General features: G+C 34.4%; 1 protein-coding gene across 1 annotated transcript; it reads right to left on the bottom strand.

Moving 5' to 3' along the window:
* Nucleotides 1-7,505: 7,505 nt before the first annotated feature.
* Nucleotides 7,506-8,532, bottom strand: LOC131077942 (uncharacterized). Its single transcript, XM_058015538.2, has one exon. The coding sequence runs from the start codon at nt 8,530-8,532 to the stop codon at nt 7,606-7,608; it is 927 nt and encodes a 308-aa protein (XP_057871521.2). The 3' UTR covers nt 7,506-7,605.
* Between the last annotated feature and the right edge of the window lie 9,229 nt (nt 8,533-17,761).

The following is a 17,761-nucleotide window of genomic DNA, read 5'->3' as shown; positions in this document are numbered from 1 at the left end:
TTTGATGTGCCATCTCATGTTTTAATTGTAATAGGCATTAGACTATAGTTTCAAATGGGATATAAGGTAATTTAATAAAATATTGTTATTATCAATTTAACGATTTTATTATGTATAATTTTATTAATATGTGTAAACAAATAATATATTATATTAATTTTTGAAAATTTAATATGATTTTAAAAAATAAAAATAAAATAACATCAAATTTATAATTTTAAATCAAATAAAATTAAATAAATTTTATTAATTTATCATATTTTATAAGAAATATTTTTTTAATTCTAAATTATATGCAATGAAAATGCTTTACAACCTCAATCATCATATGTTATAGTATTTGTGAGAGCATGAATCACATTTGATGCATATTTCAAATGTGAAATTCAAAAAGTAAATTTAAATCAAATTTCAAATTGGATACCCTCTTTATCCAAACAAACCCTTTCCCATTAATATAAATAAAGTTGGTAAAATTAAACAAATTACAAATTTAGGAGGGAAAAAAAGTATATTGAACCAAAGATTTAATAATTATTTCCATTTAAAATGATAAATATGAATACATATTTTTTTATTGTAAAGAATGAGATATGCAAAAATGATGATGTATTAGATTGTTTTTTATCCATCTTGTTGTAATCAAATTAATTTTTTTTATGTTTTTTGGTATTATGTTTCATAAAGGTTTTTTCTTTACGAAATATTCTTTTGGCATTACATTAAATAAAGTTTTTATTTTTAGTAAGATTAATGTAATACAAAAAATATTATTCAAAAAAATAAAAATAAAAATAAAAATAAATTGAACTTGAATTTACAAAGAAAATGCGCCAAAACTCACCAGTTTACATCATAAACAAATTGGAATGTTTAAAAATACTAATTTTGAATTTCACTTAATAAAAAAGTGGAACACATTACAATGTGATCACTCTTAAAAACCTCTATCAATGAAACTAGAATGTCCATTTTTTAAGAACACTCTATAGATAGCCATTAATGTTGACACCACAACAGTGATAAATGATAATGAAATTTATCCCATTCTTCCAAGACAAGAAAAATAATAATGAATATTTATTCCTGTATGACTATTACATGGGATTCTATCCTATATTCTTGTGTTTCCTATCTTCATTCTCTCTCTTATCCATTCTTTATATACCTTCCTTATCCCTTTGCCTTTACTTATAACCATGTTAAAGTAAAAGGTGTTTCTTTATCTTTTGTCTTGACAATTGATATGATCTCCTTGTGATGGATGGATATTCTTTGTTGTTTGTTGTATCCTACTAATATACATTACTTTTATACACACATATTAGAGGAATCACATCAAATACAATTAAAATAATTATTTTGATTTCTCTAGTATGTATTTGTTTATATATGCATACAAGATGTACATGTTCAACACCCTACTAGAAGAATCAAATTTTAAAAAAAACTATAGATAAACACAGTTATTTACTCTTTGAGGACTATAAATTTCTATTCTCATATTTGAATATGATATTATCTATATTATATAATTAAGGGATATTCATAGATAAATTGATAGTTTAGCCTTATTTTAAGATACATGTCAACTTCAAGTTAGTTTGGAGAAAATAAAAGTAATTGGTTTCAACATTTCAAAAGACAAGTTAGAGGAGGGGAGTCTTACTCATAGAGATTAGAAGGTTGAGTTGAGACTAAGAAAGCAATATGTTGCCATTACCACCTTAACATAGATAGCCTATTTCACATATTGGTCATGCATACCCTCTTGTATTGTTGTGGGATTTGGGGAACATACTTTCAAGAATGATGGATTGAAGTTAGATAAAAAGAGAACAGTTTATCATAATATCTAAACATATTCATGCTAAGATAATGGTTCCTCAACTCATCATTTTTACAATATTTGAAATAATGCCTCTCAACACTTTAAGATTATCCATGTAGTGACTATGATGCATAGATTGAGACTAAGGAACACCTCCTAGATTGGTCATCTTAGATATCCTTATCTTACTTTAGATCTTTCAATGACACTAATAGATCATGAGCTTGAGTCTTGCTAATATGCAAGGTCTTTCTCCTTCTTGCACATCATTAAACTTGATATTTCTAAACCACTACCTCAAAGCTTGATGTAGTCAGGAATGGAGGGGGCCAAGTAAATGGTTGTCCAAATGTGCAACCTTGACAATTCGGACCACACAATGTGAAGAAGTTAAATAAAAATATGTACAGAATAGAGCACATCCAATTAATCATACAATTTATAATTCAACCGCAAAGGAAGACAAGTGAAACATACATGGAACAAAAGAACATCCAACAAATTAGAGAGACAGGGCACAAGATTTATCTTGGAAAACCCTCAAAGGAAAAAACTCATCACATTTGCTAATATCAAATGATTTATCCTCATTATATGAGATCTCAAAACTCATCACATCTGCCAATAGGCTTTTGACATGCTAGGCTGCAACGTAAGATTACAATACTCATAGAAACACCCAAGCACATCACCTCCGAAAACATATATCTAGATCCTTTTCATCTTGTCGTTGTCCTTGGCTCTGTTAAACACTTCTCTATCCTCCTGTTCTAGACATCCTCTACCTTTTCTAATGCCTCGCAACAATACAGTTTTTCTTAAACACTAGACCTCATGAACGTGTAGTCGGCCACCCCTCGGTCTTAAATTACCTCTAGACATAAAAAAAAAAAATTATATGATTTTGAATACAGGCTTTAATGGTCCTAATTCATCTCCACACATTTCCCTTTGCTTGCAAAAACACTCAGACCTCTATACAATCATCCCTTTTGTACAACCAGAAAACATAGTCTCCACTCTGTCACCTACATAATTTGTTCTGATAACTCAAACCTCTAGAAATTGACACTAACACTCCTCACAGCTAGATCTACCTTCCTTCCAAATGGAAAGGCCAAACAATAAAAAGTGGTAGAATACAGTATTCTACAATGCCCCTCTTTGAAACTTGACACTCTGTGACAATCGACAATTCAAATCTTCCAAATGCTTCTGGGTTCTCCTCAAGTGAATTGAAAAGTGAGCCTCTCAGTTCCCCAACTATCCATCCCCAGTTGCCTCTCAACCTCAAGTACGGTGGTCTTATCATGAATCATTGCACTGCCTCAATAGTCGACGGTCTTGTTTGGAAGTTGCCTGATGATGAATTTGATGGTCTGCTCATGGATCAATGCATTGCCTCAATAATCAACGGTTTGTACAAGTCCTTTTTGGAAGCAACCTCAAGATGAGACCAGGAGTGCCTTTGGACCACAACTTGGTGCCAACTTTTCTTTAGCTAATATTAAAATTCTCCCAGCACTGCTCTCTCCTTCCAGACTTGCCTACAACTCAGTCCACATACCTAACACGATTGCTTAGAAATGTCGATCTTAAGTTTCTATCACCATTCACACAGAACTCAGTTCTTCCTTTGCAATATCAGTCATTATAGTTGAAATTTATCCATACTTCTTTTGTCTGACATGCTTTTTGGCTTCTTGTCCTTCTGCACTGTATAATCTTCTATCTCCCCTTCCTGCACTTTCTTCATTGTTATGCTTTGCATGTGTCCTCCCTTGTCGCAAATTGATTTGTCTCCCTCCACACTTGAATGACTATGATTGTACAACTTTCTAGAGGTATTCACTTGTCATCAAATGTTATCCCTCTTACGAGATTTGAAGAAAAAAATTTCTCTTTGGATATTCACCTATTTTTTCTAGGCTCTCATGCCTTATTGGGACTAGAGATCTCTTGCTCTCTTCTTATATCCCTCTTAAATAGGAAGAAGTCTAATTTGCAACTTTCAAGTTTATGTTATAGATCTACAAAGTATTACAAACCTAGTGACTCCCATGGCCTGACACCCATCATGCTCTTTGTTTTATGTCCTTGGATATATCAGGAATATTATTTCAGATCTTTAGGGTTTGTCTTTGGATCATGATTTCCTTTTCTTCATTGTTCACTTTATGTTTTTACTTTTCTCGGGATGTCTACCATTCACTTCCTTTGTCCCCTCTACCTTATTCTTCGTCAATCCCATGGATCAAATTTTAGTCCTCTCTTGACATTATACATATAAAACATAATTGAAAGGTATTAGCAAGTAAGGCTAGAAGTATCCATTAAGTTCATGGTACTTTACAAATATTGTACATCATATGTAGGCATCCTACGTTTTCCATTTTATATGTCTTAAATCTTATCACATCTGCTGTTAATGTATTAATCTTTAGGTTAAAACTTAGTTATTTTAGGTTAATTTTAGTTTTGTTTGATTTTATTAGTTTTTGTATAGTTATAACTTATTTGTTCCATCCGACAGTTTTTGTGTAACTGTGCAAACTGTTCGTTGCCTTTATTATGCAGCAATTACTTCTTGAATTTTAATTGAAATGTGTTTCATTTTATCAATTCATTTACATTTCTGCCCTAACAGTGGTATCAGAGCAGAGAAATAAGAGCAGAGAATTCTACAGAAACAATAAATTGATTCAGGTGATATCAATTTATTTATTCTCTATTTTTAAAGGATTGAGAAGTTATTTTAAAGTTGCAGGCCTTGTAAATAGTGTTTATTTATTTTAAATTCAGAATGCAGTCTATTGTTTCATTGATTGGAGAAACTTTAACAGGAAAAGATAATTGGATGGAATGGCATAGAAAAATTGAAAACACTCTCATTTTTAATGATTTATGGTCTAAAATTTGTGATGGAAATGCACAACCTACAACACCAATTGATGCTAAAGAAAAAGAAATTTGGCAATATAAAAATTCCAAAGCTTTGGCTTTGATAAGAGCTTCTGTTAATGGAGATGTGTATCGACATATACAAGGATGCACATTTGCATGGGAAGCTCTTCACAAATTAAAAGATTTATTTGATTCTCATTCAGAATTAGAGTTTATTCAGTTACAATTAAAATTGTTTAATCTTGAATTGAAAAATGGTGATGTTATGAGTTTGGCTTCTGAAATCAGAGCTATAAAACATGATGTTGATGCTGCGGGTGGAAAAGTTGATATCTATCTCACTGCTTTCATCAAGGCACTTCTTCCAACACATTCCACTTATCTAGAGTCTCTTCAAGCAAGTAATCAATTGAAAACCATTTCATTTGATACATTGGTTGAAAAGTTAGCAGAACGTGAAAAAGCTTTTGGAAGGAAAATAGATACTACTACTGAAAATGTTTGTTTTGCTCATCAAAAAGAAAAATCTATCAATAAAATCTCTTCAAAGTATAGTTATAATGATAAAGGAAAAACTAGAGGTCAATGGAGGCAACATGATAATCAAAATGATAGGCAGTATTTATATTGTAAAAGATGTGGTAGAAAAGGTAGTCATGAAGCACATGAATGTAAGCTCTCATGGGACAAGATAGAAAGTTTTAGAGAAAATTCATTTAAACAGAAAGATAAAACAAAAATGCACAGTGATGATAAAATTTCAGAGGATAAAATTTCAGGAGCAGCCCAATTTGCTTGTGACAGTGATAGTGATCAATATGTGCTTTCTGTTTCAGATTTTACATCTAATTCCTCATGGTATGATTCTTGGATCTTAGATACTGGAGCCACACAACATATGACATTTCGGCGTGATTGTTTTGAAGAATTTCATGAAGGTGCCTATGGTCCAATTTATTTAGCAGATAAATCTAGTCTGAAACCTCTTGGAAAAGGAACTATTCGATTTAAGTTGCCTAATCTTCAAGACCTTGTGCTTCATGATGTATTATTTATTCCAGAATTACAACGAAATTTGCTATCATTAGTATTGATTCGACAAAAAGGCTATTCTATTTTCTTAAAAGATGGGCAGGTTGTTGTAAGAAAAACATCTAACAATCAAATTGTTTTCACTGGGTGTGAAGATGGAAGATTATTAAAATTAAATGGTGCCTCCACGCAGGATCTCTGCTGTAATCTCTTGGAAATCTAAAAAACAACCAGTCCCAGCTCTCTCTTCTGCAGAAGCAGAATATATAGCAGCATCTGAGGCAACTAGAGAAATCTTATGGCTTCGAAGAATTCTTGCAGATTTGCAGGCATCACAAGCTTCTTCCACACCACTCTTTATTGACAATCAATCTACTATAAAAATGGCTAAGAACCCAGTGTTTCATGATCGTACCAAACATATCAACACCAAGTTTCATTTTATTCGGCACTATGTGAAAGATGGCAGTATCTCCCCTCAATATTGTGCTACTACAGACCAACCTGCAGATATCCTTACCAAAGCATTGGGTCGTGTTAAGTTTGAAAAATTTCGTGACATGATTGGTTTAACTCCTTCAGATTAAGGGGGAGATGTTAATGTATTAATCTTTAGGTTAAAACTTAGTTATTTTAGGTTAATTTTAGTTTTGTTTGATTTTATTAGTTTTTGTATAGTTATAACTTATTTGTTCCATCCGACAGTTTTTGTGTAACTGTGCAAACTGTTCGCTGCCTTTATTATGCAGCAATTACTTCTTGAATTTTAATTGAAATGTGTTTCATTTTATCAATTCATTTACATTTCTGCCCTAACAATCTGCAACAAGACTCAACTATAATCAAGGAAGTCAAATATGTTTTTCTTTATTCATAGTAGAACCCTGGAAGTACCTTTCAACTCCAACAAATGATAAAATATATATACACAAAAAAAAGAAGATTTCAATGATTAAAAACCATAATATCAATCTATCTTTTATTATTTTATTACATTTACAATACCTAATCAAAACTCTATTACATCAATTATAACACTTCAAACATTTTAAAAAAAATATCGAAAAATCACATTAAAATAACTAACTCCTCTAACCTCTATTTGCTCTTATTAATTTAAAATTTAATTATTTATTCATTTATTAATATCCTGAATTAATCGAAAGATATATTTTTATTTCCCTACAATAAAAAACAAGATTTCTCCGTGATCCCCGAGTTCTTTGAGCAAAATCTTCACGAGAAAGTAATTTTGACATTGTCTAACTCTACACAATTCTTAAAACTCATCATCCCAGCCATCTCACTTATAGACGACACACATAGCTTTCACATTTATTTATGTTTACACACACATTTATTTATGTATGTTCATCACACGGACATGAAAATATTACACATTGGCAGAAAAATTAAATTTCACACATTTTCTTTCACGTTTTAATTTTAAGGTTTAAAGGGCGGGGTCTTACAAAGGAACCTGAACAACTATATTAATGGTGGAAGGGTCTTATGAGGCAAAACAAATAATACAGAAATACTTTTGTAACCATATAATATTGAAGTTACATGCCTTTGAATAATAAAAAATATTTAGACATTGAATTTAATTCTTAGACATAAAATATTTCAACATATCAATTTTAATTGAATATAAAAATAATAAAATTCGTGAAACCGTACACTTTTATAAATTATTAAACTTTATTTTTTAAAATTTAAAAAATTTACTGCAAAATAGAACAGCAGGATAACTTCCTGTATATATATTATACATTCATGCTCAAGTTGTAGTTCAGAGAATTAGGAGAAACCCAGTTGAAAACAAATTTGTGTATCTATCTTTCTAGACTGAGGGGCTGCATACTCTCCATATCCATGGAGCTCTGTGAATCATCCGTTGACCACCTCTCTTTATCATCACTGCTGCTCACCACACTTCTATACAACACCAATTTTTCGCCGCCATAATGTTTCATCATTTTAACATACAGGATTACAGTGAAGATAATTAGGGAGGCCAAGTACCAGTTGAACTGCAGATTGGCCAGAGCCTTAGCCCTCATGTTAGCCCCCTGCTCATCGCACTTCACCACCATGTGACCGTGCTCTGCATTCATTTTACACCCTTTTGGAATAAACGCAGGAATCCAGAGCATGAATCCCATGTGTACAAACCATAATCCCTGAAATAATATAGACATTGACCTCACCATGGCCACCAAAAAGCTCTTGGGAAAAGGTACCTCTAAAATAGTGGAGGTCAGGCTAACTAGTACTATGAGCTGTAGCAGCCAGTGGTATTGTCCCTCAGCCCCCATGTGATCAGCGGAGTGCAGATGGAACAGCAACAACTCCTGGCTGAACGCCAGCGCGGCAATGACGTGGAGCATCCCGTGTGGCACGTGGATCTCATGCCTGTCCACGTAGATTGCCACGGCGGCATAGGTGAGGAAAAATAAGGAAATAGAAGAGTGCTCGAAATTGTTGAGGTGCTCGGGAGGAATAGTCCAGTCATCTGCCAAAGGCTGATGTCGCTTTGGCCCGATGAAAAGCTCTGCGGAAATTGAAAGGCAGGACCCCGCTAAAATAGAGAGAAGTTCCAAATGCTTTAATATTCTGCCTCTAAATTTAGCAGGAAACCAGGGTCTGGTGTGGAATTCACCTGTAGATCGGGCATAATTTGTTAACGTATTGGAAAGATGCCAGAGGCCAATAAGAAAGAATCCAGCACCAGGCAATACATGGCCAATAAAGGTACCCATTTTTTTAGACAAACTGTTATTGAGGATGTTGTTATATGTGTATTTAATATATAGGAGGAGCGGGGGCAGAGGGTTCTAGAAAACAAAAAATTCAAAAGTAAGAAAGCTTGTTCAAAAGTAAGAAAGCTTGTGCGACAAGCAGCGTTTATGGCTTTCGCCGCCACATTCAAACATATCGATTTTGAATGTGAGTGGTCAGTCGTATGTTTTAATGTAAACAAAATTTATTTATTTAGAATTAAAATTGTATCCTTTTAGAACAGTCAAAGTCTGTGATTTCGTATTCAGAACCTCGTGTGGTTGAGGTTATGGTAGCCCGCCCAGTGGTAGTCAACGGTCAACCTTTTGAAACTGATGACACGTATAGAGTGACGTGTATTATCGGGCCAGGCTTACGTGTTTTTCAGTTTGTTTTAAATTGTCTGCCCATTCGAGTGGGCCAAATGGATCTATATATATATAATTTTATTTTGAGAGAAGAATCTTTTATTTTTAATATTTAACTAAGCAATTAACGATTATAAAATTGAAGCTACAAATGTAGTTGAAGAACATAGTTGAATCAGCGGCAATCACAAGGGAAAACATGAGGGTATAACCCTTTTTAATATTAGAGTCGTCTTATCTTAAACGAATCTTAATAAGAGGATCTTTAATCATATGTCACGCAAGTTCATTGGAACTTAGTTGTTGATCATAATTAATTAGAGAAAATGAGTGTATTAAAACTACTATTTATAGGGAATGGAGCAAAATTGTTGATAACTCCTATAAAAAACAATGTTAATTTAAAATAAAATAAAATCAAGGAATCAAAGGATATTGTAGACACCTAAAAATTAATTAAATTTTATTTTATTAATTATACCCATAACATAATTAATTTTATTAATTATTTTAGCCCCCTTAACCATTACAAATAATTAATTAAATTTTATTTAATTAATTACATCCTCGTTTAATGTAATTAATTATATTCCCCCCTTCGGCCAAAGTTTAATTTATTTCAATAAATGGAAACCTTAGTCCACTAGCCAAATAGTCTTCTAAACCGCATTAGTTAATTAATTAACTAGTATCCTAGATTCCTACAAACCCTCCCAGTAATTCCACTCATTAAGCTAATTAATCAAAACCTAATCCTCATTATCATTTTCTCCAATTTTAAATTCATCCCACCTACCCAAGTCCACATGTGACACCCCTCTTAAATGACTTGCATGCACAAGTCACTTTCAAACCTCCACCTCACTCTTTGACCAAGGGTGCTCACACGTGTGAGGATGCTCTGCCCCATGGAGCCACCCTACACTTTCCTTTTCCATCCATTTGTCATTTCCTCCTCTCTACCCTTCCACTTTGCCACTTTTGCCTCCACTTGTCACTCTTGTTCTTCCCAAGATGTGCTCACACATGTGTGAGCACACCTTGCTCTCTTCCCCATGACAAATGTTCTTCCCAAAATCCTTCACCTTGTGACACTTGTCATAAGGCTTTGAATCCAAGACACCTCATCACCTCATACTCAATCTTAGCCCTCCATCAACTTTCAATCTCAGTTGTCCATTTCAAATCCAAAAATCTATAAATTGGAGCCTCCTCCCCCATATCCATAACAATAATTTATGCTAACCAAGTTATGTTGTCAAATTATTTATTTGTTGTGCAACTAAAGAGAGAAATTCACCTATCCAACCATCAAGAACAAATCAAGTGGCTAAAGGGTGCACCACTTCTAGTTCAATCCAAGAAGTAAGTAAAAGGTATAATGAATGTTTGAGTTTTTTAATTTTATGATTAAACATCTATTTTGCATTAAGCCTTTTGTTGCTTTCAGATACCACAATAAGAGGCAATGATAGTGATACCTTAATAATTGTGAATAAACCACAATTCTCAACACTTGAGGCTTTCACTTTGCTTTTTCTAGATATTATATCAATCAATGTAGGCCCAATGCCCAACATTGTCTAGCTTACAATCATATGGAATTTGACAAATAGTGTTTCATGTGCAATCAAATCTATTTTAACCAAGGTGTATTTGCTGAATTTTAATGGCTTACTGAAGTTTTAGACATTATTATCCAATACTAGTTAATATTTTGAAGCAGTCACCGGTGAGGAGGGACCTCAAAGATATAATCTGGACCGGTCAGCAAGAGTAAACATAACAGAAACACACATATATGATGGAGGCAATGCAAAATAGGTAGTTTTATTGCATGAAATTTGATTACATCCAACTGGTAACAACCGGGTTACAACATACAGGCACACAGGCCTGGTAGAATAGGTCACAACCGAGACCTTGAATCAAAAGATCTATCTTCTAGGCACAATCTATCTATTTGATACTCTGATTGATTCTAATTCCTTACATTCTAAAACATGATTACAAATATATATCGATCCAAAGGATCCAGCTGACCCAAAAGGGATCAAAACCCGAAGAACAAGACCTAACGTACAAAATAAACAAGGTCGGCCTCCGCCAAGAGATTCCTCCGAAAAATCCAAAGGATGAAACATAAATTGCGGGAAAAGGTCGGCCACACGCCAAGGAACATCGAAATCAACACCCAAGGCTCCGCAAGCTTCAGAATGGGTTCTGGTAGATCACTAGAATAGGTCTTAGGCAACCGGTAACAAAGGAACAACTGGTAACAAGAAACTGTCATGGAAATCGGTAGCGATATCCTGCTGGAAAGTGATCCAAATGCAATGCGGTCTAAAAGCAAGAAAGATGATCAAGTCTTCAAGTAGAATCCAACTCCACAGGATCCAGTGAGCCAAAACTGGGACACACAAAAAGGAAAACTGAAACTGCAAATATAAAACAAAACAAAAAGGAAAAATGTTTGTGGTTGATGCAAGACTGTTGTGAATCGGGGATGCTCCTGCATCAGATTTGATATCATTTTCTATTTAAGAGGTGTTCTAAATGAACTAGAATTTTATAGATGAGTGAAATCAAACTAGGAAAACAAGAGCTCTAAAACCTATAAATAATTTAAGAAAGGAGTTTATCTCCTACACCTTTGGCTTACCTAAATATGCACAAGGTGTCATTTAGTACAACTCTTGGATTATTTGCAACCAAATTTGTTCAATTTAGGCTTGGGATTTTGAGTTTCATCTTGAGAGACCTTCTATGTTCACCTATTAGCATGGACAAATTTTTATGAGCCACAAAACATAAGTGCATTTTATGAGCCACAAAACATGAGTGCATTTTATCAGCCACAAAGCATTAGCACATTTTATGAGCCACCTTTCACAAGTGCATTTTATGAGCCACAAAAGGTGAGCACATTCTGGGGCTCATAAAATTTTGTTTCTTCTAAATGTTGGTGTGAGCTCATATTGTGGTAACTGTATGATAGAGGCAAACAACACAAACACACCAATGGGACATGATGTTAGAGATCAAAATCATTAGAACAAAAAAAATGAAAGAAAGATTTTAAGCACGTCTCATTGTTCTCTATCTCCAAGGATCCTTCAAATCAAGGTGGCTCTCAACTTAGAAGAGCACTTGACCTATAGGATGACAACCAAAAGAACGAGGGATATATGATAATTCTAAGATCAAAATGGAAATGCAACTAAGATCTTAGTGATGATTTAGATGTGAAACTAGATGATGATAGGATGCAAGACATTGATATGAAGCTAACTAGCATGAAAATGATGATATTAAACTAGCATATAAAATGAAACTAACATGATATTGCTAAATGATATGCAAAACTAAATGATCTAATTACTATTATTAAAGAAATGAGACTATAATTTTGATGCACAAAGACTTGGATATTGAAAATGAAGAATGAGAGCTCTATTTATAGGGAAAATAGGGCAATAGAGGGTTGAGATTGAATAATCTCAACAAGGGCTAGGATTGAAAGTTATCAATCCATGCTTACAATTTTCACCAATGAAATGGTGACAATTGTCAACAAGAGGTTGCTTGAGAGGAGATGTAAGAGACATTAAATGCCTGAGAAGACATGAAGGTTACCTTAAGAGGTAAGGGTTAAGGTTAGGTCAGAGTTATCCATTGGATAAAGCTTTTATCCAAGGGGTAAACTCTTGTACAAGGGTTAATAGGATAACTAGAGTCAAAGCCATAAGTGCTTGATGAGACCGTTGGGTTAGATGAGGGTTAAGTTAGAGAGAAAGTCTCTAACCATGTGGGAAGGGTTGAGTTAACCATTAATGGTTTGGAAGACTTTAGATGTTAACTTGTTGAGGACGTAAAGCCTTTAATGCATTTCAAAGACTCTAAGACATTTTTGAGAAGTGACTTCTCTTAAGGAATGTGCAAATGTTTAAGAGATGGATTAGGTTAATTAAGATAGGATTAGAATGATCTAGAAGGCTCTAGAAGAGGTTCAGGAGGCAAGTGGGAGATGTAGGATTTTGCAAGTGGGTGGGGGAAATAATTTAATTAAAATTAATTTATTTTAATTATTGGTTGCAACTTGCATTTGTAGGATTTAAATAAATATTGATTTATTTAAATGTGATTTTTAATTTTGCAAGTGGGTGGTTTTAATTAAATGTAAATTTAATTAAATGGAGTAGGGGGATTTAATTAAATGTGAATTTAATTAAAATGGCTTAGAAGGGGAATTTTAATTAAATGTGAATTTAATTAAAATGGCTTAGAAGGGGAATTTTAATTAAATGTGAATTTAATTAAAATGGCTTAGAAGGGGAATTCAATTAAATGGCTAGGATAGAAGAAGGGAAATATTAATCAAATGTTTAATTTGATTAATAGTCTAATTAGAAGAATAGGGATATTAATTAAATCTTAATTTAATTAATTGGAAGAATTAAGGATAATTAAATGAATTAAATTCACTTAATTTATTGTGCAACTGTTAGGTGTCTACATTTTGCCCCTCTTTGAGTTCACATGTGACCACATGTTGATTAAAAAAAAAACGCTCAATTTGTTGTCAAATTTTTTCGATATGATGTTGTTGCCTAAGTTTTTGATATGATTCCTTGGATATGAAAAATTGATTTCGATATGAGATGTTGATATGGAATTGGTATCGATATGAGACTGATGATGATATGCCCCCTTGGGCAATAAATTGAGAAAAATTGCTTTTTTCGAGGAGATGGCATGAAATACAACGATATTTTGGAAAAAAATGTTGATCTTTTTGGATATAAATAAATAAATAAATAAATAAATAAATAAATATATATATATATATATATATATATATATATATATAATTTTTTTATTTTGATTTTTTTTGTGTCACAAGGTGCCTGTTTGCCAGATTTTCACCTTAGTGATGATTTTTGATACTTTTTTTGATTTTTTGGCTTTTTTGCTTGATCCATTCATTGGACGACTCAAGTGTAGAATTTATTTAGATGGATGTTGTTGGTTGGTTTGTTGAGAACGTCCCCTTTTTAATTTGACAATTGATATGCTCCTGATCCATAGGCTGATATGATGACAAAGGGTCCCAACTAGTTAGGTTCAAATTTCCCCTTCTTTTCTCAATCTTGCTGATTTTTGATATTTTCTTTTAGGACTAGATCACCAATTTTGAATACCCTTGGGATGACTTTGTGATTATAGCTTTTGCATATTCGTTGCTGATATGCCTTGAGATGGTCATAGGCACGTTGTCGTTTTTCATCAAGAAGCTCTAGTTCCTGCAACTTGTTCACTCGATATTTCTCATCTGGTATGAGGCCCTGCAAAGATACCCGGAGAGATGGGATTTCTACCTCAAGAGGTAGAGTTGCTTTTGAACCATACACCAATGAATACAGTGTAGCCCCTGTGGATGTGCGGATACTCATTCTGTAGGCCCAAAGTACCAGATTGAGTTGTACATGCCAATCCTTGCCAACATCATTCACTATTTTCTTGAAGATTTTCAGGATTGTTTTGTTTGATGGCTCTGCTTGGCCATTCCCTTATGGGTAGTATGGTGTGGAGAAGTGATGTTGGATTTTGAATCGTTCTCATAGTTCTCGCACATCTTGATTCTTGAAAGGACGTCCATTATCTATGATGATGGAACTGGGAATGCCATATCTGCAAATGAGATAGTTGAGGATGAATGATGAGATCTGCTTTCCATTCACGGTGGTCATTGGGACTGCTTCGATCCACTTGGTGAAGTACTTCGTGGCGGTGATAATGAACTTATGCCCATTTGAAGAGGAAGGATGAATCTTTCCTACCAGATTAAGTCCCCATTGATAGAAAGGCCAAGATGTGGTGAATGGTTGCAGCTCCTGTGCTGGTGCATGTATGAGGTTACCATGAATTTGGCATTTAGGACAATTCCTAGCAAATTGATAGGACTCTCTTTCCATTATCGCCCAGTAATATCCCATTCTCAAAAGTTTCTTGGCGAGAGTAGGACCACTTGAATGCGTACCACAGATAACTTCGTGAAGCTCATGTAAGGCAGAGTCACATTCGTTACGATCGAGGCATCAAAGAAGAGTACCATCTAGACCTCGGTGGTAAAGTGTGTCAGCGATTAAGGTATAGCGGGCGGCTTGTTAGATGAAGCTTCATTTTTTGTTGCAAGATAGGTCGGGTGGGAGAGTATTTTTTTTGAGATAGTCATATATTTTCCTATATAGAGGGGAATCAGAACCAATCAGGGTACATATGACTTGGGATGCTGAATTGTCATAGGCTGGGAAAAAAAATTGCTCCACCAGGAATTCATAACGATTCTGTTTATCTGAAATTTGTAGAAGCGAGGTGATAGTGGCCATTGCATCGACGATTCTGTTGTCCAATCTTGGAATCTATTCAAAGGTGATGTGCACAAAGTAATTTTTGAAATCATCCACCATTCTTTTGTAAGGCATTATCTTATCATCTTTTCTCTGATAGTCATCATTGATCTGATTGATAACTAATTGAGAATCCCCATACACTCTCAAATATGTGATTCTCCATTCTAAAACTACTTTGATTCCTGTTACCAGGGCTTCGTATTCAACAATGTTGTTGGTGCATGGAAACATCAGTCTATAAGATCTTGGAATTGTGTGCCCCTCTGGAGTGACGAACAAGATGCCGACACCCGATCCATGTTGTGTATAGGATCCATCAAAGTATATGGTCTATTGCTTGGGTGTGATAGTGAGCACATCCATATTTGGAAATTCCACCCGTAGTGGGTGTTGGTCCGGTAGTGGTGCTTCTGCCAGTTGATCTGCAATTGCTTGTCCTTTGATAGCCCATTGTTCTGTGTATTGAATGTCGAACTCACTTAGGATCATGACCCACTTAACCAATCTTCCTGTGACAGCGGCTTTGGTAAGTAGATACCTAAGAGTATCGATCTTTTCTACCAACTTGATTGTGTAGGCTAGCATATAGTGACATAAATTTTGAGAAGCAAACACCACTGCTAAGTAAGCCTTTTCGATGAATGTATAATTTAGTTCATATCCGTTCAAAGTCCTATTGATGTAATAGATAGCCCTTTCTTTGCCTGCTGGATCTTCTTGTGCTAGCAATGCCCCCAATGATACTTTTGTTGTTGATATATATAGAATGAGTTCCTTGCCTGCTATCGGTGGTACCAAAACTGGTGGATTCATCAGATATTGTTTGAGTTGGTGGAATCATTCGACACATTTGTCTTCCCATCTGAAAGGTATATTCTTATGAAGTAGATGATTGAATGGAAGACATTTATCTGCTAGCTGAGCAATGAATTGTCTGATGGATTGTAGCATGCCCTGCAGAGATCGTAGCTAACTAATATTTTAGGAGGTGGCATATCCATGATAGCCTAAACATTTTTTGGATCTACTTTGATGCCCTTTTCTGATATAATGTAGCCTAATAGTTTGCCGAATGTGACCTTGAAGACAAACTTCTTAGGGTTTAGTCTGACCTTGAATTGCTCCAATCATTGAAATATTTTATCTAGTATGCCCAGATGTTCTACTTTGGTGAATGATTTAACCAAAAAATCATCCTCATTGTCCTCCATGAAGGTATGCATCATATCGTGGAAGATTGTTGTCATGGCTCTTTGATAAGTTGAACTAGCATTTTTCAAGCCGAAAGGCACGACGTTCCAACAATGCGTTCCCCATGGACAGGTGAATGCAGTTTTATCTTGATCCTCTGGGGCTATCTTGATTTAGTTATAGCCTGAAAAACCGTCCATGAGAGATAGCATTGCGTGCCCTACTGTTAGATCAACAATAGTGTTGTTGCTTGGTAAAGGAAAGTCATCCTTCAGATATGCCTTATTTAGGTCTCTGAAGTCTGTGCAAATCCTTATGCTTTTATTTGGTTTGGAAACTGGTACAATATTTGAGATCCATTTGGCATAGTCTATAGGTTGGATGAATCCAACATCTAATAACTTCTTCAGTTCTGCTTTGAGTAATAATGCCACATATGGATTCATCTTCCTTAATTTTTGTTTGACAGGTTTAGCTCCAGGAGTGATGGATAAGTGGTGCATGATTAGATTCGGATCTACTCTTGGCATGTCAGCATAAAACCAAGCAAAATTGATTTGCTTCTCCTTGAAGAATTTAATAAAATCTAGTTGTTCTTTTTCTGTGAGTGATTCTACCAGATGTATGGTTTTGATTGTTGTTTCAATGCTGATATTTATTGATTGAGTTGGCTCAATCAAGATTGGTGACCTTTCATGGTAATGTTCAATAAGAGTGTCAAGTCTCCCATCTTTAGGTGCCTCAAAAAGGTTTTCACCTTCAGATATGTCCTTTAGTTTTACTTTTTTGTTTTTGCGATCTAATACTGCCATTAAATGGTTTTCACCATTAGATCCATTTTTCATCATTTTTGCGAATGAGAGACTTGACACTCCCCTAATTGTAGATATTGTTATGCGGTTCATTGGTTGAGCATGTTTTCGGGTTGACTGAGCACAAGTATTGGAAAATTGATTCATCATTCGGGAATATTGGTATATCATGATGCTCGGGTTCTTCCCAGTCTATGAGATCAGGATATATGAGTGGTAGGGAGTTATTCGACGGGTTAAGATCAACTGTTGTAAGTGTCATGATGGAGACATCGTCATAGTTTTTTTGGATATCGGTGAGGTCTATGATATTCTCGAGGTCTTAGATGTTACTTTCCTCGGCATTATCTTGTTCGTATTGTTTCTTCTCGTTCTCACTAGCCTCATAGATATGTTTTGTTCCGAATTCAAACAGTCAAAATCTTG

Source organism: Cryptomeria japonica, chromosome 5 (assembly GCF_030272615.1).
Source record: "Cryptomeria japonica chromosome 5, Sugi_1.0, whole genome shotgun sequence".
NCBI lineage: Eukaryota > Viridiplantae > Streptophyta > Pinopsida > Cupressales > Cupressaceae > Cryptomeria > Cryptomeria japonica.
The sequence above is the reverse complement of the archived record's forward strand: the minus strand, read 5'-3'. Positions and strand labels throughout refer to the sequence as shown.